This window comes from Spea bombifrons, chromosome 3 (genome assembly GCF_027358695.1).
Source record: "Spea bombifrons isolate aSpeBom1 chromosome 3, aSpeBom1.2.pri, whole genome shotgun sequence".
NCBI classification, from domain to species: Eukaryota; Metazoa; Chordata; class Amphibia; order Anura; family Pelobatidae; genus Spea; species Spea bombifrons.
The window spans coordinates 108604317-108628002 of NC_071089.1; the positions used below are offsets into that span (position 1 = coordinate 108604317).

At 45.1% G+C, this 23686-nt stretch overlaps 2 protein-coding genes across 3 annotated transcripts in view; both read right to left on the reverse strand.

Annotated features, from left to right (window-relative positions):
• ADAM17 (ADAM metallopeptidase domain 17) overlaps window positions 1-5114 on the reverse strand; it is a 29437-nt gene extending 24323 nt beyond the window's left edge. The window contains exons 1-2 of one of the 2 annotated variants that reach the window (XM_053458831.1): window positions 4920-5114; window positions 3018-3361 (exon numbers count right to left, since the gene is read on the reverse strand). In XM_053458831.1, the coding sequence (XP_053314806.1) occupies window positions 3018-3147 (130 nt within the window). In that variant the 5' untranslated portion in view covers window positions 3148-3361; window positions 4920-5114. The remainder of the gene's footprint in view (window positions 1-3017; window positions 3362-4919) is intronic. The other variant, XM_053458832.1, reaches the window with a different exon arrangement.
• Window positions 5115-10605: 5491 nt separating this feature from the next.
• YWHAQ (tyrosine 3-monooxygenase/tryptophan 5-monooxygenase activation protein theta) lies at window positions 10606-22250 on the reverse strand. The gene is made up of 6 exons (XM_053458838.1): window positions 22111-22250; window positions 19611-20019; window positions 13352-13475; window positions 12746-12909; window positions 12289-12384; window positions 10606-11500 (listed from the first exon to the last, which is right to left on the reverse strand). Exons 2-6 carry the CDS (start codon window positions 19902-19904, stop codon window positions 11438-11440), a joined length of 741 nt encoding a protein of 246 aa, XP_053314813.1. The 5' UTR covers window positions 19905-20019; window positions 22111-22250; the 3' UTR covers window positions 10606-11437.
• Window positions 22251-23686: the final 1436 nt, after the last annotated feature.

The window sequence follows — 23686 nt, forward strand, 5'->3', positions numbered from 1 at the left end:
CTGCTTTCATTTTGTTTTCAAATAATTTATTTGCGGCGATTTTATGAAAATCTTATAGCTGAAAAATTAAATGACAATTTGGTAGGGATGCACCGAAATTGAAAATTCAGGTTTCACTTAGCTGACTTAACTTTTATTAAAAGTAAGTAACACCAAAATTGGACACCCCCCTCCCAATATATAGATTTACCGTATTGGCTCGGATATAGGCCGCCCCCGTATATAGGCCGCACCCTAAAAGTTTGGTGCTTTTTTAAAGAAAAAGTTTTTTTCTTTAAAAAAGCACCAAAAAAACATGCTGCCACTCTGTCCCCCCCCCCCCGAGATACGCTACCACTGTCCTCCCTCCCCGAGATATGCTACCACTGTCCTCCCTCCCCGACATACGCTGCCACTGTCCCCCCTCCCCGAGATACGCTGGCACTGTCCCCCCTCCCCGAGATACGCTGGCACTGTCCCCCCTCCCCGAGATACGCTGGCACTGTCCCCCCTCCCCGAGATACGCTGGCACTGTCCCCCCTCCCCGAGATACGCTGGCACTGTCCTCCCTCCCCGAGATACGCTGGCACTGTCCTCCCTCCCCGAGATACGCTGGCACTGTCCCCCCTCCCCGAGATACGCTGGCACTGACCCCCCTCCCCGAGATACGCTGGCACTGTCCCCCCTCCCCGAGATACGCTGGCACTGTCCCCCCTCCCCGAGATACGCTGGCACTGTCCTCCTCTGCCCCCCCCCCAACTTACCGGAGCAGACTCCCGGGTGTCTTGCGGGGCCGGCGGGGGACATCTACGCACCGGAAGTTGTATTGCGTAGATGTCCCCCACCGACCCCGCAAGACACCCGGGAGTCTGCTCCGGTAAGTCCGGGGGGGGGGGGATGCAGAGGTAAAACGCATCCGCACGATGCGCTTAGACAACCTCCCGTGCCGGCACCCGCCCCCCGTGGGAAGTGCTGGCAGGGGAGGCTGTCTGAGCGTATCGGGGGGTAGGATACAGGTCCCCTGCACCGCTGCGGGGGATCTGTATCCTAACCCCGCTGCCTGCCCGGCGCCCGGGACTGCATGTCCCGGGCATCGGGCGCTAGACCCCGAATATAGGCCGCACCCCCACTTTAAAGTCTTAAAGTGGGGGGAAAAAGTGCAGCCTATATTCGAGCCAATACGGTATGTGTATATGGGATTCTCTCTGGATCAAGTCAGTACCTGTGAGAGAGGGAACGCTTGGTCCTCGGGCCGTAGGCTGGGGAAGCATGAAGGTCCGGGGTTGCTAGAGGGTGCAGTGCATGATTAGTGGTTGTGCGAGATTTTTTTGTTACGCTTGCTGATAAGCACTTTTTGGCACCCTGGACGCCCTACATGGATTTCTTATTTTTATAAGCACTAACCTTTTAGGCTAAGTGTGTGGTGCGTACAGGAATGATTTTTATCACATGAGCCTAAAAGGCCGGGGCTTTCATGGGGGGCACCTTTTGTATATAGTTTCTGCATGTTTAGCAGCGTAGCGACACAGGACTGCCACAGACAAAGGAACAGACTACTGGATGAAGACGAACACTGAAACTGCCATGGTGGAGGTCCCTTAAAAAGCCCCCTGGCTTTTCTAGTGAGTGGGTGGGTTAGGAAGCTCTTCTGAGCGCCCCCCCTCTAAACGGGATTTCAGCACCCTTGCAGGGAATGGCCAAGAAGATCCGGCCCTCCTGCAGGCCTTTTGGACGAGGAGGGAAGGGGCAGCAATACAAATAATAATAAAAAAGTGGTTTCTAACCCAGTCTTCAAGGCCCCCGCAGTCCAAAAGGATCCCATCAGAGTAGAATATGGTAGTTATTTTAATCCTGCGCTGTATGTGTGCCTCGAGGGCTGACTTAGCGGACCCACAATGACAAAGTAGATATAAAGCTGTTTGATCACAAGCATACGCTTTCCCAAAATACCGGTACCACCTGTGCCACCCAATATCTGAAACCGCAGCACCTCTACTATTCACGTCCTTAATAATGCCGTTTTAATACTACCTTTTCAGTTTTAATTAGTAAGTCCAGCAGAACTCCACAAAGGGACAGTAAAAAAAGTGTGTGCCACTAATCAGTACGGTTACACTAAAAATACCCGGTACAACCAGGTCAACAACGAAACAGCCGTGTGCCCAGGCTCTTACTCGGACCAGAAGTACTGCTCAACACACCATACATCCAATGGGTTTTTCAATCTTTACTTTTCTCCTGAGTTTTTCAACCACTAGAGCGTTTGAATCCTAGGGTAAGACTTAACGTTCATAAAACACTTTGGATGTAAACACTAACTTTATGCTTAAGACATGCACATAGTTTTATGCTATTTAACAGAAATAATGCTGGGCTATTAACCACCAGAGCAGACGTGAGGAGAATCTTCCTCATCGGGAGAGGAGGAGAGCTAGTCGGCTAAAACACTTCCTTTCACTTTCAGGTCCTCGCTTACATACAAAAAGGACGCTCGTGGCAACCCGTGTATCAGCTGCACCAGGTACCGTATGTAACGGAGACCCAGCCCTGGGTCATCTACTCAGCCACCCCAATAAAAATGTCATTTCTCATGAATAATAAAGACCATTGCAAGAGGTACATGAAAATAATACGAATAACACATGAGCCTTAAGATGTTACTGCCAGCACCAGACATAACGCTTCACTAAACTCAACAAATCACACTGGCTTCTAAATAGGTCTATCTGGCTAATTTCTGCAAGTCAAATCCTATCGTTAATATTTCCGGTATCTTCTGCCTACATGATCAATAGGCAAGAACCGAAACGCCATAATATTTATCGAACGGAAGCTTGAATCCGCATAACTTGGCAGAATAAGCACGGTGACCCCGGGTTTTGTACGTTTCTACAGAGGAGCCTCATTGTTCATAACAGCAGGAAACACTGAAACGTGTTTTCAGATCTAAGGTTCACAGTCCTTAAAGGATCAATCATACGTTACTTAGTCTCTCACAACCTCTACGTCTCTGCATGGATATATACGACCGCTCTTACCATGATGTTTCGCAGAATTCTCCTGTTGATACACAGTCGGCACTCGTTCAGCTGCCAGGAGGACCGGGGATAAAATAAAGAAGAGTGGAATTGCCAGACTTCTGCGACTCAACGGCCACCGTGTCTCCATCTTTCCCCCAAAAAAAGATGTCGGCTTCAGATGGAGAGAAGGTTTAGCATCAAAGAGATGATGGAGGGAACACCAGTCTGGAACACTGATGCATTACTGGTTATTGATGACAGTCTGGGCTACTCCACAGTTCTGTGCGTCTACGGATCTTCTGTAATTCAACCGACGTTAGATGATGCGTGTGAAGAGATAAAGCCGGGGCTAGAATGCAAACCTAAAGAAAATAGGGGGAAACATGTAATTAGCAACAATACAGTTTCCAAAAGAAATCTTGTAACACACGAGAGTGAACGGATCAACGTGTTTCATGGATCAACGTGTTTCATAGATCCCGTGGTACATAGAAAGATAATTTATCGCAACCGCAGGAGAAGAACAAGCCTGAGATTATCAGATAGGTGACCATTCCCTGATCACAGAATATATAGGGGGCACTTACATGACAGCAAGAAACAGAAGGTGGAAGATTCCGCGTCACAGAGAACGAATGGAAGGACGCTTTCTGCTGGAAGATGACACTTCGGGGGGTTATTCAGTAGTGGCAGGAGCTGGCAAGGAACTTTGGTTTCTACTCCCTGAATTCACTTTGTATTAAAAAGGGCGGACTCCCAAAATATATCAGCAGGAAGGGCTAAGCTGGCCCTGCGTAATGCATAGTGCAGTCAGCAAGGAGACTTCAGAACACGTCACATCACTCCTCTACATCCATGTCGGCCCAATAAAAGGAATCAACGGTAACTAAAGACTACAGAGTCTCCTGGGCGAACACAGCTATATCCATTATATAGATAGATAGATAGATCATTTTCAACTGGTAGAAGTACAGCACTACGGGATATGATGGCACTATATAAAACAAATCATATATAATATATATATATATAAATAGATCATATTCAACTGGTGGAAGTACAGCACTATAGGATATGATGGCACTATATAAAACAAATAAATACTAATATATATAAATGTATATCGATAGATCATATTCTACTGGTAGAAGTACAGCACTATGGGATATGATGGCGGTATATAAAACAAATCATACATAATATATATATATAAATAGATCATATTCAACTGGTGGAAGTACAGCACTATAGGATATGATGGCGCTATATAAAACACAATATATATAAATATATATATAGATCATATTCAACTGGTAGAAGAAGTACAGCACTATGGCATATGATGGCGCTATATAAAAACATATATATATATATATATATATATAAATAGATAGATAATATTCCACTGGTGGAAGTACAGCACTACGGGGTATGATGGCGCTATATAAAACAATAAATTATAATATATAATACTTTACTGGTAGAAGAACTGTGCCTGTGCAGTTAATAAATAAATAAAAAAAAAAAAAAAAAACACCCACAGCATAACTTGGGGGAACTAAAATACAGTCCACTGTTACATACAGACAGACTGATAGACAGACAGACAGACAGATAGATACAGATATTAAAAGGCATAAAAGTAATTGTAGAAATTAGAAGAAAAATACATAAAATATTAAAAATAATAGAGAATCATTTGGGATGAGAACTCCACCTTTACCCAAAATAACACTGATCTCGCCTAACGAGCAGCAGATGGTAGGTAACTGTAACCACCAATACTACAACTCTCAGGACTCTCAGCACATTAATACCTGTCCTATACTGTAATGGCCCCACAGGTGGTGGGTGGGCACTGCCACTCATTGCCGGGTACACCAATGACACACATGCACAGACCATAACAGCAGCACGCACCTCATTGTGTGTAGTTATTAGGGCTGCTCCTCTTCCTGTGCCGAGCTCGGGCCTCACCCATACGGTACACAGAGAGGGGCACCGGCTACCCGCGGGCGGACGAATACCTACACCACATTAACGGGACTGAAATGCGCTAGGCTCATCCAAAAAGTCCCCAGCCCACACACCGGAACACTCAACAAGGAGAATCATTCCGCCGAACCATGTGATCCGCCTAGCGCTGCTCAAAAGTCACGTGATCAATCACGTAACCCGACGTAATGTCTGACACTTTGCCTAGTTGGTAAAGTAGTCCGAAGCGATGCTCCGGTGGCGTATGTTGTATGCGAATCAGTAGAGCTGTAGGGTTCTTGTATATAGATTTACAAATCGATGCATAAAAGGAAAGAGTAATCTTAGATACTAGAGAAAATATTAAAAATAATATGTTTTTAATATTTGAAACTTACAAAATACACATACGTGCACTCAGCCACTCTATCAATTTTTCACCATACTTTTTTTTTTTTTATAACGCATTTTATCTAAATAGAAAATATAGATTATTTATTAGGCCGAACTGGCTCTGTGTAACCAAAACTATAAGCTGTTAAAAATATGTACCTTAATCCTTCCACGACCGGACTGTTTTCGAAATTTTCTACCCTTGTTTGTGTTTAGCTGTAATTTTCTTCTCTCTTGTTTATTGCACCCACACAATTTACATATTGCATTTTTAGAACAAAAAAGACCTTTAGATACCATAAAATCATGGCCGTTTTTAATGCAGGGCAAAGGGGCAGCTACCATGGGCTCAGTCATTCCTAGGGGGCCCATAGCAGCTGCTCCTTGAGTCCGCAGGAACCATGATCGCAGGGGTCGTAACTGCGACCAGGCCCGACACTCTAGGGGGCCCAGGCGACCCCTGCGATCACTTCCGCATAGGCCGGCAGCTTATGTCTGCGTTGCTCTCTTGTACTGCCCAGGGGAAGCAGTTACGTCACATGACCCGGGTGAGTTCCTGGTTCAATCGGGCGGTAAAAGAGAAGTTGTTTGCACAGTGTGCGAACAACACAGAGGTTAGCAGAGGGCCCTGCAGAAGTGTGAACGTGCTACTGAAAAATATTTTGAGATGTGGGGGAGGGTGTATGAATGAGTATATGTGAGTGAATATGTGTAAATTAGTATTTTTGAATGAGTATCTATGAATGTTTGGGGCAGTGACGGCACAGGGAGGGTGCTGGGGGCAATGATGGCACAGGCAGGCTGTTTGGGGCAAAGATGGCTCAGGCAGGTTGTTTAGGGCAAAGATGGCACAGGCAGGCTGTTTGGGGACAAAGATGGCAAGTCCTATGCATCCAATCTGGTTCTGCGGATGCAACCTGGGTGCATTTTTCATTCGATCTATACCTGCAAGTCTAGGGTTGTGTGTTATTTACTTGCTCTGTACCTGCAATGTCACATTTCATGTGTAATGTATTAAAACCTGCAAATAGGTTTGGATGTCTTTTCCAGTTGATCTATACCTGCAACGCTGGGTTTCCATGAGTTATTTGATTTATACCTGAACTACATGAGGAAGGAAAAGAGCGGTGTAGCACAGTGAAGGAGGGGACTCTGGGGGTGGTAACAGGGGAGGGCACACCATAGGGGTGGCCCACAGAGGTTGTCTGAACACCTAAAGCCAGCCCTGATAACTACTTGCACTCCATTTCAGGTCACTCGCCAGAGATGCACCATTCATTTGCTATGTGATCTGTGATTAAAGGCGGCCCTGCATAAAATGCATTATAAAACATAAAGTATGGTGGAAAATTAATTTAGAGTGGCTGTGTGTATGTATAAGTGTATGGTGTTGGAGGGGCTGTGTGTGTATGTATGTATGTGTTTGCTGATAGAGTAGTGGGTCTGTGCATAGGTACTGTAAGTGTACGGCATTATAGAGTGTGTGTATGTGTATGTAATTGTATGTATATGCTATAAGAGTGTGAATATATGTGTATATGTATGTATGTATGTTTATGGTGTTAGAGTTGCTGTATGTATTAGTGTGGACCTACTCCTGACCATCATCATACCCCTAACATCCTAATTCATTCCAATAACCATCATATTCATACCCCCATCACCCTATTCCCCCCCACCATCATTTATATCCCCTGCTATCACTCCATACTGCACCTCAATCACCTCCATCTTCATGCTCCCTAACACAACTTCTCATCATCTCTACACTCATCCTTTATTTCCCCATAATCTTAATACCCTTCCCTTAGCACGCCCCCTCCCTTCAAATTTGTACAATATTTAACAATACATTTAATTAATTCATACAAGTGAACACAAGGGCGTAACTAGAAACCTCAGGGCCCCGGTGCGAAAATTGCCCTTTGCACCTCCCTCCTGACTTCAGAAGCAACATGTTCCACAGTGCCACATTTGCCCCCCCAAAAAGGTTGTCTTTGCCAACTTTGTCCCCAAACAGCTTACCCAGACGGCACTTTGACAGGGGCAGCAAATTGCCACCCCTAGTCAGTCTTGCCCAATAGATTTGTGGAGAAGCAGAAGTGTTTCTGCATCTCTCCTTCACAAAGCTATGTGAACCTCTCCTTTGCCACAGAGGGCATTCCTCCAATTGAGGGGAGGGGCTTGCCCCAGAAGCTCCTCCTCTTTGTGGAAGTGCAACAAGGGAGGCAGGAACGTGGCTGGATCGAGTTGTGGTTGAGGTATCTAAGGTATAAATGAGACAAATAGAAGACACGGGGGCTCAAGAGGATATCCACCTGTATGTCAGTTATTGTCATTTGCCCTCATTACAACCATTGCAAAGTAAGGATGATACTGAGTGTTAAAATGGTTTTGGGTGGATAATAAAAGTTGGGGAGGTAGCCAGTAGGACAAGCACCATGTGCCCCCTTCACAAGCCGTGACATCTCCTGTCATTACTCTGCTCCCTAGAAGTACACACATCTGTAGATTGTTGATTAGTAGCGTGCATCTTCTTTTAATTTGGACTTTTATGACATCATATAATCCAACAAAGTTGGAAGCATGGCGTTGTCCAAAGGGGACATATCAAGATGTTTTGGACAATGCTCTGATTCCAACTTTGGAACAGTTTGGGGAAGGCCTTTTTCTATTCCAGCATGACTGCGTCCCAGCGCACAAAGCAAGGCCCATAAAGACATGTTTGGATGGGTTGACCGGCCCGCACAGAGCCCTGACCTCAACCCCATCGAACACCTTTGGGATGAACTGGAACGGAGATGGTGAGACGGGCCTTCTTGTCTAACATCAGTGTCTGACCTCACAAATGCTCTACTGGATGAATGGACAAAAATTCCCACAGAAACTCTCCAAAATCTTGTTGAAGCCTTCCCAGAAGAGTGGAAGCTGTTATGGCTGCAAAAGGGAGACCAACTACATATTCTATGCAGGGCCGGCCTTAGGGGTGTGCGACCTGTGTGGCTGCACAGGGCGCCATGGCAACAGGGGAGCCTGGCCGGGACTTAAATTAAAACATCTGGGTTTTTTTTTTTTTTTTTCCTTTATTTAAATCCTCCACGTTAAATAAAGTTGTTACAGATCATCTCGCGGTGGGAAGCGGTACGGGGCTTTTTTTTTTTTCTTGATGCATGTATTTTGATTGGGTTTATAAACGATATGCATGAATTCAGCCACTCCGTGTACCCTACAACCTCTCAACCAGGGCCAGGCTGGGCAAGAAAAGCAGCCCTGGCACTTTAAAGAAGGGGGGGATAGGACCTGCAGCCGGAGCAGGGCACCGGGTCCACAACCCGCAAGAGACCCTGTGATCAAAGGATCTCCATTCACTGGCCCCATTTGTGTAACGGAGGCCCTTGCATTGTGGGGGACCATCTGTCAAGTAGGGATCCTCAATGCCAGACTCTTAATCATGTTAGTGTGTGTAAGTATTATAGTGTATGTGTAAGTATGTTAGTGTGTGTGGAAGCATGTAAGTGTATGTGGAAGTATTATAGTGTGTGTGTTTGGAAGTATTTGTGTTGTTAATTCCATTTACTGCAAAAAAAAATAAATAAAAAATTGGGGGGCCCTTCAAGCTATTTCACACAAGGGCCCTTCCTGCGAAAGCTGAACGATGCACAGCCACACTTAGACCTGTGCAGAGTTTGGCCGTCCATATTCAGGGTAGATCTTGAGATTGCAGAATGTCTTAAAGCAATGTGTGAACGTATGGATACCTGACCAAGTAGGTGCTTTCATGAGCCGTAGGAACGTCTCCTCTGCCTCTGATGGGACTGTTCTGTTTTTAAGGAATTTTATCAACCAGTCAATATAGCCTGTTGGAGCCATCTTGCTAATATCAGTTTGGAGGGAACCCCCTGTGCACATGGCAACTGCATGTGGCCAAAATCAGAGGCTCAGCCCCTACAGGCACTCCAGCCGTGCCTGGCATCTCCAGCCCTGACAGGACCACCATTTTATCTTTGTGGAAACCAGAATGTTCCCTTTTGCAATGGGAATTTTATTACCCGGCTCTTCTGGACAGACATATAGACCAATATATACATCCAGGCCCTCGAAGGGATGGCCACAGTGTCGAGAGAAAGCTGAATTCCAATTCCATTTTGGTAAATGTAGGTATTTGGAAAAAGGAATTGTGCATTGAACATGTGAAGTGTGTTACAAGATATACTAACAGAAACATTGACTTTGAAGCCCCAAGATCTTCTGGAATGCAGCATATTCTTGAGGTAGACCGAATAGATTTTTTTTTTTTTTGCTTCTGAGTTTTCAAACCACACCTCTTAGAAATATTCCATTTAGCTTCTAAGTCATCCATCTACAGACCACATCTGGTAGCCTCACTATCATTTGTATCAGGTCACCAGAGTTCATTGATAGAGCCGACAGACACCGGGTGACTACAGGGCTTGTAGAGGGGCAGATGGTGACTGCAGGAGGTGAAGAGAGTCGGGCGCTCCCAGTAAGAACAGGCCAGGCAGGAAATCCAGCAGCTATGCAGGACACAAATGGATCATTAGCAATAAGAGACAAAGGATTAGTATGAGGGTCGCACTACAGGTTAGTTAAAGAAGAGTCCGAGAAGGAAAATAAGAGCAGTCGAGAACTGGCCAGTAGGTTAACACTGTAGGCAGGTGATCCAACAGGAGGTAGGAGCAGGAAAACTCATGAAGCACTTAGTCGTAGGTCTGTTTAGCTCGTATGCAAGCACGTCTCAATTTTTAGTCTTTGGCTCACAAGTACACGAGTGGCCAAGGCATTACAAAGACAGGTTTGATCCTGCATGACCTTTTCCAAGAACCTTTGTGATGTATGGAAGAACAATATTTTGCCATTAAATCTATGCAGTTGACCTATCCATTATTTGCTGAAACACTTCGTTCCTATTCTTCTGGGTTTAAGGTTTGTGCCAAACAATCCTCTTTATTTCGGAACATTTTAAAGATCTAGATATTCCCTGAAGTCAAGATGTGCCTATGACTGCATCACACTGAACGCACTTATTGCCCCCCCTGCTTGTTTAACTAGTTATCACCAATGCCATGAGTCTGTATAGCAGTAACTTTTGGTAAATTATATCTGCTCTAAATAAAAAGTGGTTACCAGCTTTAATAGAGTTACATTACCTTTATAATAGCAAAAGCTGTCGCCGCCACCAAGTGAATAACCGCTGAACAAGTGAACACTAGAACCAAGCCAGGAGTGTAATGATGATTTATTGGAGGAGGCAGAAGTTGTAAACCAAACAGCAGCAAAACAAAACCCCAAAATTACAGAAAAATAATAAAACTGACAAGGTGTTAGAAAAGTCCACAAATATCAGCAGCTTCTGATACAATAACCCCATAGCCGCTGTCACGTACACAATGAAGCCCTGTCAGCAGCAATCTGGTTACAAGAGAAGCACCCAAATCTTAAAAAGTACCCCAGAATACACCAGAACATTTGACATTTGTTTAAAAAAAAAACCCAAACAAAAACAGAGGGGCAACACAGTGAAGACCGAAACCTAAGTGTGTTATTGGAAAGAACACCCCACAAAATAAAAATTCCGTATTGGGGGGCAGGTGGGGGATAAAGGTCGCTTGCAGCTTTTAAACTACATGTTCCATACATTTTACATTATAATACAAAAAAGAAAAAAAAGTCATTTGCAGAAACTGGTGGTTCCAAATTTCTTCTTATTTATTTAGATACCAGATAGGCGTTTAAGTCCTCTACATAAGTGTCTGGAAGTTACTTATGTGCATTTATTTATTTATTTTTTTACAGGAGTGAACCATTAACACTTTTTCTACAGCAGTAACCGCACACCAGAAAAAAATTGACAAAACATAAAAAAAAAATATATATCAGGGAGGGGTAAAGGGGAAAGGAATGGAGTTTCCCCAAAGCTGCAGTGTGAAAAAGACTATAAACTTGATTTCCATAACAGATGGATGGAATTTCTTTGCTATAGGAAATCCACGTGGAGCAGTAAGGAATGGAGACGTGTAAAAAGGGTTCTTCGGGGAGATGCGCCCGGTTGTTTAGTTGTTTTCGGGCTGTTCTGCGGCATCGTTTTCTTCTCCTGCAGTGTCAGATGTCCATAACTGATGGAAGGAAAAGAAAAGTATTTTATACGGGAGCCCAGTTCTACATTCGATAGGTTGTGAGACCCTTTAACCCGGTTAATAAACCCAACACCAATAATACCACCGTCTACACACAGTGACTTCAACCATGTCCTATTAAAAAGTTAAAATAGCACTTTGTGGATACATGGAGGGTACGGGACGTGCCTCTTCACAGGTGGGCACTGAAGCTTCCTCTAAAACTACTCAAGTAGCGCAAGCAACTGCGTAGACCTCGACCAGTTTCATGTATTTAGGGACGCTAGAATGATTACCTTCCATTAACCTTAATTTGAATAACTGGTACACATGCATGAAAGACCATTGACTACAGAGCACTTTTCCATAATAAGGGAACAGAGCTCATTTGCATGTCACAGAGGAGGAATAAACCTGTAATTATAGTGTGCCTACTAGGAAATACGGAAGCATGAACACCGACGTTCAGCTTAATGCTCAGCCACCACAAAAAACGATCAGTGTTTAAGATCTGTTAGAGGAATATTAAACAGCAAGTTTAATTATAAGATAACGAGGGCAAGTAGTGTTTTGGGTGGATGTTCATTTGCCAATGTATGTCTGAGACCGGCTGAAGGTTCCCTTAAGATTATAGGGAGAACAGTCTCGATACACAACAGCCATTTATATCTAGGTACCAAAGCCTAATCAAACCTGTTATTCTAGTACATTGCCCGTTAGAAGTACCCAGCCAACTCGGCTGTGTGACTCTTCATTGACATCACTCACACTCAAACAGATATACTTACTGTAAGGTTGTCTCTAAGCAACTGCATGATGAGGGTGCTGTCTTTGTAAGAGTCTTCGTTCAAGGTGTCAAGTTCTGCAATAGCTTCATCAAAAGCCTATGTACAAAACATGGACAAGTTACTATAACCAGCAATGGGAAAATAGAAGATAATCGACCGGAAAGCAAATCTAGCCACATATTTATGGGAAAGAACAAACGTAAAATTGAAAAAAAAAAAAAACATTTGGATAGAGAAGGAAGTTGGGTAAATGGAAATCATTTTGGAAAGGTCTCTGGATGCTCAAGGCCTGAACCAGATGCAAACCTCATGTTAATTAGCTCTAAAAATCATTAAGGACACCACTGACAGCCCGCAGTTACCAATACAATAAAGAGAAAATGCGATGTTTCCCCTAAAAACCAGAATCAATCTTTGCTGCCATCGGTTGCACTTTGTAAAGACATTCAGAACTTACGGTTTTGGCCAATAGGCAGGCCTTCTCTGGACTGTTAAGGATCTCGTAGTAGAATACAGAGAAGTTTAGGGCTAAACCCAAGCGAATGGGGTGCGTTGGCTGCATGTCCTGCTTGCTGATGTCAAACGCCTTCTGGTAAGCGGCTTGGGAATCTTCTATCGCGGCTGCAGAGAATTAGAAGACAGGTCCGTAGTTAATCACAAGCAACACTTGGAATTCTCCATTCTACGCATTTCGTATACACGTTTAACGAGTGTAAATTTACATAAATGCAGAGTATTCACTGATCTTGATTCTTTGATGAATCAGTAAAGCGGTAAATCTATGCAAGGAAAGCCAATTCATTCTACCAATTGTTGGAACTTTAGGTAGTGGTCAGAAAATGTATCTAAATAAATAGCGTTCTACTAAAAGTGGTTTCTTTAAACCAGAAGTTTGCATCTCAGTGCCTGAAGGTCTGACATGTAATGTTGAGGCAGCTATGGCAGCACTGCTAATGTTATATACAGTCTATACATCACTAATGCTCACATGGAATATTACCTTTCAATTACAGAAGTGTGACTAGCCCCCCCCCCCCCCCCATCAGCCCAAAAATGTACTCACCAGTTCGGTCAGCTCCGGTCGCCACTTCAGCAAGATACCTGTAATAGTCTCCCTTCATCTTCAGGTAGAAGACCTGGCTCTCTGGCTGGGTGGATGTGGGGATCAGAAACTTATCAAGCAGGGCCTAAAACAAACAAAAAAAAAGATAATTTAGGTTTATCAGTGTCCCAAAGCTAGAGCTACACAGTACAGTGTCAAACAAGAAGCCTCATGGGGGGGAAATGTCTTAAACAGAGTGGAAGAAATTGGTTTTGTTTTGCTCCTTTATCTGGAGGCAGCCATTCTGTCAGTCATGTGATATTTTTGGTGATTTCTCTGCTCAGTCACCACACTCAGCTAATGCTTTATGGCAATGCTAATGAAGTCCGCTCCTCCATAGACTTTCGTTAGAGAGTCCTTGTCTTGGCATTCACGATTGAACCATTTTACACTTTACCATGAAGCAGTTTGATAAGGAGTCAGGATGTTTATCTAGTAGATTGGTTTACAGAGCTGAAACATACAAATGGCTGATACACAGCTGCCTGGCAACTAGAAAGAAGCCCCCCACGGTAGGTATATAACTAATGAAAACATCTAATGACCGCATCCTGAAACTCCACTGCAGGCAAAGGAGTGACCGTTCAGGTTTACCAGCTATTCACGCAAGAATGCCGGTAAGCGTGTCTGAACCGGTATTATCAGCCTGTACGTGATGAGCCAGAAGCATCCCAAAAATCCAGCCTGCTCCGAGGATTGTATTACATACAGAAACCAAGTCTCTAAATCCCTAAAAGTAGGGAACAATATAAAGGATCCATATATCCTATACAGGCATAGCCTTTCCATTGTTCTTTAGGGTACAATATGAAGGTTGAATCCACAGTTGAATCCCAGCATGACCACCCTTACTTAATGCATTGTTTGAAAAGGCAAGCGCAGCAGTTTCCACCTAAGAAGCTCATCAGATCACCCCTTTAATAAATGTGGTCTAAATGTACATCCTTAAAAGCTACACCAATACACCGCACGGGGCCTCTTGAGGATAGGTTTGCATGCAGTAAGCCATCGGGGATGTGAAGGTTAATTAATGTGGTTCACAAGCGGTAGTTTCCTTACTAGTACTTTGTATGATTGAGCGGTTTCTTGGAAAGCGGCACCGCCTCTCCCTTAATCTCATAGTTTACGGCGTGCACTCCGAGTAAAGCTATGCGTACGATAAACGCCAATGACGGGGTTTGGCCACCAGGAAGGAACGGACATCTCCAACTTCTAAAACTATTAAAAGATTAACATCTGCTTATAAACAAAAGCTTTCTCTGGGTGATGCACATATAGAAGGAAACATGTTTGTGAAAAAGGATGTCCAGTTATACCAATTACTAGTTTATATGTTAAATTCCCTCGCTGTATTGGCCTTTATGGCACTTATCTACTACACTCTCAGTAAAGTAAAGTAAAGACAACATCCTTTGGGTTTCTAAAAAGTTTTATATACTAGATGCAGAAATTTAAGTCTATAGTTTTATTCTAGGGCTGGAAATGTGCCAGCAACCAGGTTACCAATAGCCAAAACAGTCTCAATGCATTAACACCTCACAAAAGGTGGAGAACGTTTGCTTTGTGGACAAACTTGTTCAAACCCGTCGACAAGAGTAACCAAGGTGTACTTTCTAAAATGTGAAGGAAGAATATGCTAAAAAGTCTTCACTTTAACAGTCATACCTTCTACCCCCCCCTTCATGATCTCCGAGTGTACATACTTTGCTTCATGGATGGAAAAACCCCAAATAAGAATTTTTTTTATTGCATCACCAAGGTCTGGAAGACCACACTAGTAGCCACCTCTAAAGAGACCGTGTCCTATTAATATCTAGGAGTCCACCGATGGAAGACATCCTCCTCTGTCTAAAGAAAGAGAAGGGTAGTAGCAGCACATTGCTGCGTATCCTTATTTGTGTTACAAATATTCTCAGGTATTAATGGAAATAGAGTTGAAAAGATTATATTATAGAGCCACACTTTGCCAAGATCCCACAGAATTTTACTAGATTACACTATGTAGCTTTAAAATTTAAACGTGCCAACAAGCCAAATACTTAGGGAAATCATGGCTACTATCATAAAACAGTCTGAGCGCCTTATAAAAATCACACACATAGGTAGGGTCATTTACCATCAGCTAGGAAGGCCACAGCGCCATGGAAGCTCCTTCATGGGGCCAACAAAAGCCCTGTTCTCATTAGATAAGCCATTGTTCCATTTCACAGAGGTTGTTATCCAAGGTAACGGCTGGAAAGCTCTGGAATGCACTTCCAATACAGGCGATGACCACAGGTATGGTGCAGACATTCAAGAATTGGCCGGCTTTCCAGCAAGAAAGGTTATTCTGGGTACACTTCATACTTTGGGTTTATGGAGGAAGTCATGAAGATTATTTCCCCCATTTTGAGCAGGACTGACACTTAAGCGTTTTATTGCCATCTGGGTCAATATAATAAGGAATCTTTGATGTCAAGGCAATAAAGTCCCACCCAATACAAGTGCGGTGCCAATGGGTTGGAAAAACAGGACATGCTCTACAAAGCAAGGGGCATCTTGACGTGATCCAGGCTTTCTGGAAAACTAGCCTTACAGCCACTACAGAGTAGAGGAACAGCCAATATAGCCGGTAATTATTTCACAGATCCACACTTACTCCAACAACATATCTCTAATGTCTTTGGGAATCCAGTGTCACACCCAGGGTCCCTCCGCCAGTTACGGAAATAGCCAGGCTCTATTCACACGGAACAAAGCTACAAGCGGCCGTATAAAGCGACAGAATCCTGAATAGTTATGGAACAGCGCGTACAATGCTGGCCAGAGTGTCACCCACCAAATTATACATTTTACAGATTATAGAGAAAAATATATTCTAAACCCACCACGTTAATAGAATGGGGGCATCCAGCTTAATGCCCTGTTCTCATCCGCATGATTATCATTCCACGTTAAGTTAGTCCTCCCCTTTGGAGGATGCAGACTGACAGCATTAGGAATGTGGCAGAGGAGGAGGAGGGAGGTGACTGCAGGAAAGAAACCGATAAACAGGATTCAGCTACTTCTACCGCCTTTTGGTACAAATTTTAGCTTCCTCAAGGTAAGAGCTCCTCACGTTTAAACCAATTCCAAAACTATCAGCCACAATCTAAACCAGTTTAGCTGCACCCTTATATAAACTTGCTTTTGGATTGTCTGTCTGAACCCTCACTTCTTTTAGCCGGTCTATGCAAAAGAACTTATTCAGCACCAGTGATTCCTGGAGAACAATCTGCTTGGTACCGAGTGTTCCTTTAAATATAAAAAAAAACTTCATACATACAATGGCTGCATGGCCCCTTTATATTTTCCATGGTGATTGACATTTGCCCCCCACCCATTTTTCACGCACAATATTTATTGGGCTGAATACATCTTTGCACATCATGTGCTTACCTCCGGCTCACACCCTGGCGTGCGTTTGTGGGAAGCACTCCCGTGATTTAAATAGGAGGGATTTCCTGCTACTGATTGGCTGCTTCAATCAGCCAATCCATGGAAAGACCTGCCAGACTATGGACTAAGAGGGTGAGTGTTACTCAGAGTACTTCAATATGCCTTCAGCTATAGCGGGGTGCAATGTATTCAAGCACCAGCCGAGGATGTCCATACTCTACCTAAACAATCTGGTTTCTCAACCACAGATACATAGAAAAGCAGATTGATGAGTAATCTAAAAGGAAATTAATTGGGACAATGTGAGCCAGGAAAGGGTTTCATAATAGAAGCCAAATTACCGGAGTTAAAGGAATAATCACCGCCGAGTCTAGGGAGACCCCTGTGGTCTGTAGCCTCTGCTGCCTACACGAGTACCAGGAGTACCAGCAATAAGAGGGAGCAATAAGAGGGAGCAATAACCTGGCATTTAATAGTCCTGGCAGCTCCTCGACCCAGGATCTCACGCCCTAGGAGCAGATTAATGACTGCCACTTTACCAGTCCTTCCCAGGGGCTACTGGTGCGTTTCCAGGTGCCATCACTATGTTGTCTGATGACAGTTTCTAAAAAACAGTTCATGACTGCAAAGAAAAGATTAGGCTGCAGAGAGCTTCGTACGTTTCCTTTTCCTTGAACTGTGAAGCACTTAGAGGAGGCCGTCAGGAAATGTGTACAGCAGTCTCTGATGCAACGGGGACACAGAAATGACTCAACATTTCAGATCACTAAAGACTTAAATGGGTACGTCCGCTTCACGTTTATCTATAAGCTCCTGGCGACTATATGGGGGCCCTACAGCTACAAAACTGTATGAGGACTCCTCAGATAAGGGGGGGGGATCCCCAGATCATGAACTATCCAAGCAATTTGGCCAACATACCCCAGCACAGTAACAGCTTCACAACGTCTTATAGACAGAGGGCTGCCCCAGCAATAGAAGACTCAAGGGTCCACTTTACAAATATACTCATTCGGCAAGCTACATACTCTGGTTCTAGCATCCCGTGTACATATGTAGATGTACTCCTATACATTGTGATGCACGGTGCCTGACAGCTTTCAATTCCCAACGGCACTCAAGAAACAGACGGCTGTCCTCGGCAGGTTCTATGCACAGGACCTGCCCCGGGAGGGAGGGATAAGTCAATCCTCTCCCACGGTCCTTTCGTGCCTCCATGTGCTCTCACGCTTCACCTGCAGTAAACTAATCAGTCGGTGACTGGGAAGGTCCAGTACTTCTGGTCTTGGACCATCAATACTTGGCAGAAATGGGTTAATGCAGAACAATGTGACCAGCAGCACCCAGCCAAATGACTCCCATGGGATGACTATATGAAAGGAAGCCATCTTCACAGTAGCCAGCTTTCCTGGATAGGCTTGGAATGGTCTATAGAATAAGTCCCTTTCTACATGGCCGTGGGGTTGGGTACCAGGGTATAGAACATGGAAGAGAACATGGAACGTCGTCATGCTTTATTTTACAGAGCACACTGAAATCATGACACATTTGGCAAACGTTTGTTACCACAAAGAAAACCTCTGATCTTGAAGCCTTATGCAGAGGTCTAACTCCGCTGGTCCATTAAGCATCACAAAGTGCAACCTCTCAAATATTGGGTTAAGACAAGTAGCCCAGCAAAGCTGTTGGGGGTGTGTGGGGGGGTTATTAAATTATATAGAGCTGACCAAAAAAGCAAAATACGCCCCACGGCATGTGCAGGTAAAATAATGAAATCATTCGTCACTGACCAAACGCAAAATCCCACAGGGAAGATTTAACGTCAGGTGCGACCAATTGCCAAGAATGATGAATAAAAGTGGCTTTAAAATAAAATCCTTTGGTAAAAGACAGTGCTTTCTGGCATCTTGCAGGTTGCCACGTGGTATGAAGCACGCAGGGGAGTCTAATCATTAGGCTGCTTATAATAAGATCATCTACTCAGCCTGCAGCTAATTGCCTTTGCAGTGTTTGCCGACACGGTGCATCCGCAGCACGCGTGTTACTGCAGTGCAACACATCAGGAGCTATGCAGCTCCAATAACTATCGATCCAGCGAGTCCAGATGGCGCCCCTCCTGCACAATGCAGCAGCACAGCGGACAGACGGCTCCTACGGGCGACGCAGGATATTACGCATTTCTTTAGGCTCGGCCTTTACATTCCAATCGCCGGGCGGAATGCGGGAAGCTTTTATGTGCAAAGAATAGCCTGTCGGGATTTAAGCTCCGTGTCAGACGACACTGGATAGCAGAGTGCTGCTGCTTTTCACATAACTGATTGCAGTGCAACATACATTGTTACCCGACGAAATAATATCGACAGGACCGTGGAGCAGGCAGCCCCCCCACCAATACCGTTATTTAGTCTACAATACAACATGCAGAAACCCGACGGCCACAGAGGCTGCCACTGGAAGCAAACCTCGAACGCAAGACTTAATACAAATTAACATTTTCTTTATTGAAATTGTGTCATGAAAATAAATATTAGGCATTGGGTCTCCAGGGGGAGTCTTGTTTGTTGGAAGGGGGCATTAAGGTATGGTAACCTCATTTTAACAAGGACGCAGAGCAAACCTGCCTCTCCTCTTTCCTAGAACATCAACCTGTCATTCAGCATAAAGTGTACGGCAGTAAAGCATCAGGAAAGCCGTCTCTAACATCAGAACATTTCTCTCGCCTGCACCTTCAGCCAGGTGGGATGGCAGCCGCATAATATCTAGCTCTGGCAAACAGTATGACAAAACTGAGAATGAAACTCACCAGAACAGCTTCACATATAGACTTCAGCTCGCTCTCTACTTTCTCTCTGTACTCCTTAACCATCTGCAGCTTCTTGTCGGAGCCATCTGTCTTCTGCTCAATGCTTGAGATTACTCTCCAAGCCGACCTCCGTGCACCAACCACATTCTTGTAGGCTACAGATAGAAGGTTCCTTTCTTCGTTGGACAGCTCATTCCCGCACTCTGTCACTGCCTTCATGCTGGCAGCCATATCATCGTAGCGTTCAGCCTGTTCAGCCAACTTGGCCTTCTGGATAAGCTCGGTCTTGTCCATGGCTTGAGTGTGAGTTGGGGTGTAGGAGAGAAACTGGGAGAGGAAGGGATGCTGAGAGGTGATCTAAAGGTGACAAACTGCAGTTGGCTTCAAATGCACAGCTGGCACCAAAAACCTACAAAGCAAAGTAGTGAAGGTAAGCGACAGTGTTAAAGGTCATCCAGAATAATTCTTATGATGCAGTCCGCATTATCGCATTCTACTGAGGGTATAAAACACTAAAGCGAACACAAGTGTATAAATGTGTATATATAATTACATTTTTATAATATATATATATATATATATATATATATATATATATATATATATATATATATATATATATATATATATATATATATATATATATATATATATATATATATATATATATATATATATATATATATATATAAAATCATTAAACAAGGTTGTCAAGTTATCAACATGCTTCCCACCTTACACAGTTACATAAAATGTATTCTGGGTAAAACGGCTTTAAAGTGAGGGATCAGATCAGGCCGGGAATGAAGAGGAGACCTCTGTGCTCCCAGAAGCCTATGTAACTTAACCTCTTTCGATGTTGGCCACGAAAAAAGTATCACTGTCTGACTACTCAAACCGTCATCCAAGGATCGCCTACCATCCAAGGATTGCCTATGTGCTGGCAGCTAAGGAGTTAAAGGCATGAGTCAGTGTAAGGGGAGGAGCTCGCCGATGAAAACCAAACTGGGGGAGGAGAAGAAAATGAATCTGGCTGCCCTGCCTTTTGTCTCCAGGCTGGTTGGATCATCCCCGCCCTGCCTGCCTCTCCCTCCACTCCCACCCCTCAGGGGAGCCTGGCTTCCAGCACCGCAACATACAATCACAGTGCAGAACATACAAAAAGCCCGCAGCCCGTGGACCATACCATCTAATCCCCCCCCCCGCAGAAACACGGTCAACATGCACAATAGAGCAGGGATCGCCTATCTATACTATAGATAACATTGGCATTAATGTCTTATTACTGCATAGCAGGAAGTGCCAGAGGACACGCTGTTAATCCAGAGGAACTGACCCCGGAATTATGTTCGGTCTAATTAGAGTCATTGAATTAATGGGTCAGTAGGACAGGAAGCCATGTGCTAGAGACTGATATTCGGATCACACCAGGGCTGACATACATAGAAGTGTCACTTCCCAATGTCACCCAACGCAGACCAACAGCAACGTGTCCACCTGCAGGGCTCCTACCCACAAGCCGCCCCCGAAAACCCCCATTTCCTTACAACAAAGGAGAAATCCTCCTGCCGATTCCAAAAGGAAGGGTGTCATCCTTACATGGAACCCACAGATCTAACGCATGTGCGAGGATCCTACGGCCAGCCCTTTGTGTAATGAAGGCACTTACAGCCATGTCTGTCTGACAGTCAGGGCAATGGAGCCATACAGAGGCATGGAGGAATCTAGCAATAAAGATGGCAATCGCTGCTTCTACACAGCAACAGAGACAGAAAACGGGGGGGGGGGATTACCGTTAACTACATACCGGGACCGAGAGCAAAGAACAAGCATGACCCAGCCAGACTAACACGGTTACAGAATTCACACATTTAGAATATAAATCTATATAAAAAATCGTGTGGATTTAGACACACATCGTAAAATGACGATCACACAAAACACCTATACATACATAGCCCATATATGATCCAGTATATAAGGACCCCAGAGAGGATGCAGGGGCCGATCCCACGGAGATTACGCTAGAGATCTACACCCCGCACCGGATGAGAAAATCGTCATGTCACAAAACCTACGGGCGTTCGATACTCGATGCCAAGACACCCTTCAATCATCACGAATCCACAATGCGACCTATCACACCGTGTCCACCACCAACCCATACACATCATGCGTGTAGCATGACACAGAGCACATACATGAAGCAGCCACACATACAGAACAGCCTGGGACGGGCCGATAAACCCAGATAGGATTTAGAAGACAAGCAGAACGTTCTAGACAAGCCCCGTAGCCCTGCCTGCAGGATATCGACCCACCACAAGCCCTGCCTGTGCGATTAACCCGGCCGGGGCGGCACGTATGTCGCCGTCTCAGAATGAGCTAAGTCCCCAGCGGGAGGTGCCCTGTCCACCCCGCGCTTACAGAGGGATATAAAGAGGTTACGGCTGCGGAGAGGCCTCGGATAGAGAAGAGGCAAAGCCGCTCCTAGACTCACCGTGCGAGCCGCTGGCCGGCGGAGGAAGGAAAAGGGAGGACAAGAAAACCTGGAGACTGACGCTCAGCTCACAAAACACCCTCCCGGCGCAGCCAAACCCAACTACCAGGCGTTGGCAAGAAGGAGGTGTTAAGAAGACTCGGCCAATCACAGCCCGGGGGGAGAGCCGCCAATTCCGCGTGTCCTTATCCATGTCTACCAATCAGAGAGGAGCGCGGGAGCTTGGGGCGGGGCCGTAAAGGAGAAAAGAAGGGAGGGTTAGGTTGAGCGACAGGCTGCGGCTTGGGCCACGGGGTTTCCTCCAATGGGATCCAGGGTGTGATGACGTCATTGTCTCCGTGGCAACCGAGTTGCAGCTTTCTCCCCGCACACCCTTCGCTGCTCTAAGCCTGGGCGTGGCGGGGGCTTCCTGCAGAGGAGTGCGATACCGGGGACTGGGGTGACTGCAGACCGGGGGCAGAAGGGCAATCCTCCAACCAATGAAATGCTCGCCATTAAAGACTGCAGCATTCAGTTTGTAATAATAACTAAGACACACTTATACATTGATGATATATTCCGTGTAATGCGTCTGCACAGATGGGCTTTACCCTGACGTGCATTTCTTCACATGGTGCATCCTGCAGTGTAATGGACAGGCAGGAGACGCATTGTGCGAGCCAAGTGACTCAACCGCATACTAACGATCGAGTCACATATTACACAGCGGAGCTGACATGTCACGACAGAGCTGCATTAATCACGCGGTGAACCGAAATCCACCTCAAATCCAGCCGCCCATCGACGCTTTCACCCGTGGTACGCATGACACAGCATGCAGACTAATACATGGCAGGGACTGCTCTGCCCAATGTATTGCAAGATGGAGGAATGCATGCATGTGGGCAGCGTGATCCAACAGCATGCATGCCAGCACAGCGATGAGATGCAAGAGGTGTTACTAGGGCTGCTTCATCACACCTAGTAGTAGAAGAGATGCGGTTACATAGGTGATGCAGATTGCATCACACCCAGCTCGGCCGGTCCTCGACCAAACGGCGCTCCAGGCGTGACCTCCCTTTGTCGCCCCACAAAAGCACTCGCCATGTCTTTTTAGCACATACAGAATGCCAGTGTAGGCATATATCTCGTGTATGTCTCCTGCACATCATGGACACATTGGGGGGATCTTGGAGGACAAGAAAACCTCCTCATTGGCCTGGCGCTAAGCCCGGCTCTGCTTCTAATATTTGCAGTGAAAGTTGGCAGAGGACTGAAGACTATGCGGCATCCCAAGAGAAGAGTTTCAGGGCCACTTAGTATTTGGAGGGCATGCGTGTTATGGCCGGTAAAAGCCCATCTCATGTACATGATGCGAGCCCTGTTCCAGCTTACAGTAAACATACAGTAAACATGAGAAGGCCCCTAAACATACAGAGCCACCTATTGGCTTAATGGGATCACATAATGTAACATTGCATGAGCCTGCGGTGGTGGCGTGGCAGCTGCGACAATTGTGAGCTGCTCTTTAGACAGGTTCCAGGCAAGGTCAATGTGTGCTACAGTGAGTGTGTGTTACAGTGAGTGTGCGTGAATA

Excerpts from the sequence above, each read along its gene's own strand:
- YWHAQ (XM_053458838.1), bottom strand. The coding sequence starts at position 19,904 with ATGGACAAGACCGAGCTTATCCAGAAGGCCAAGTTGGCTGAACAGGCT. Across the intron at positions 13,476-19,610 it reads CTATATGTGAAGCTGTTCTG|GCCCTGCTTGATAAGTTTCT; the intron begins GTGAGTTTCATT and ends TGTTTGTTTTAG. Across the intron at positions 12,910-13,351 it reads GACCGGAGCTGACCGAACTG|CCGCGATAGAAGATTCCCAA; the intron begins GTGAGTACATTT and ends AATTCTCTGCAG.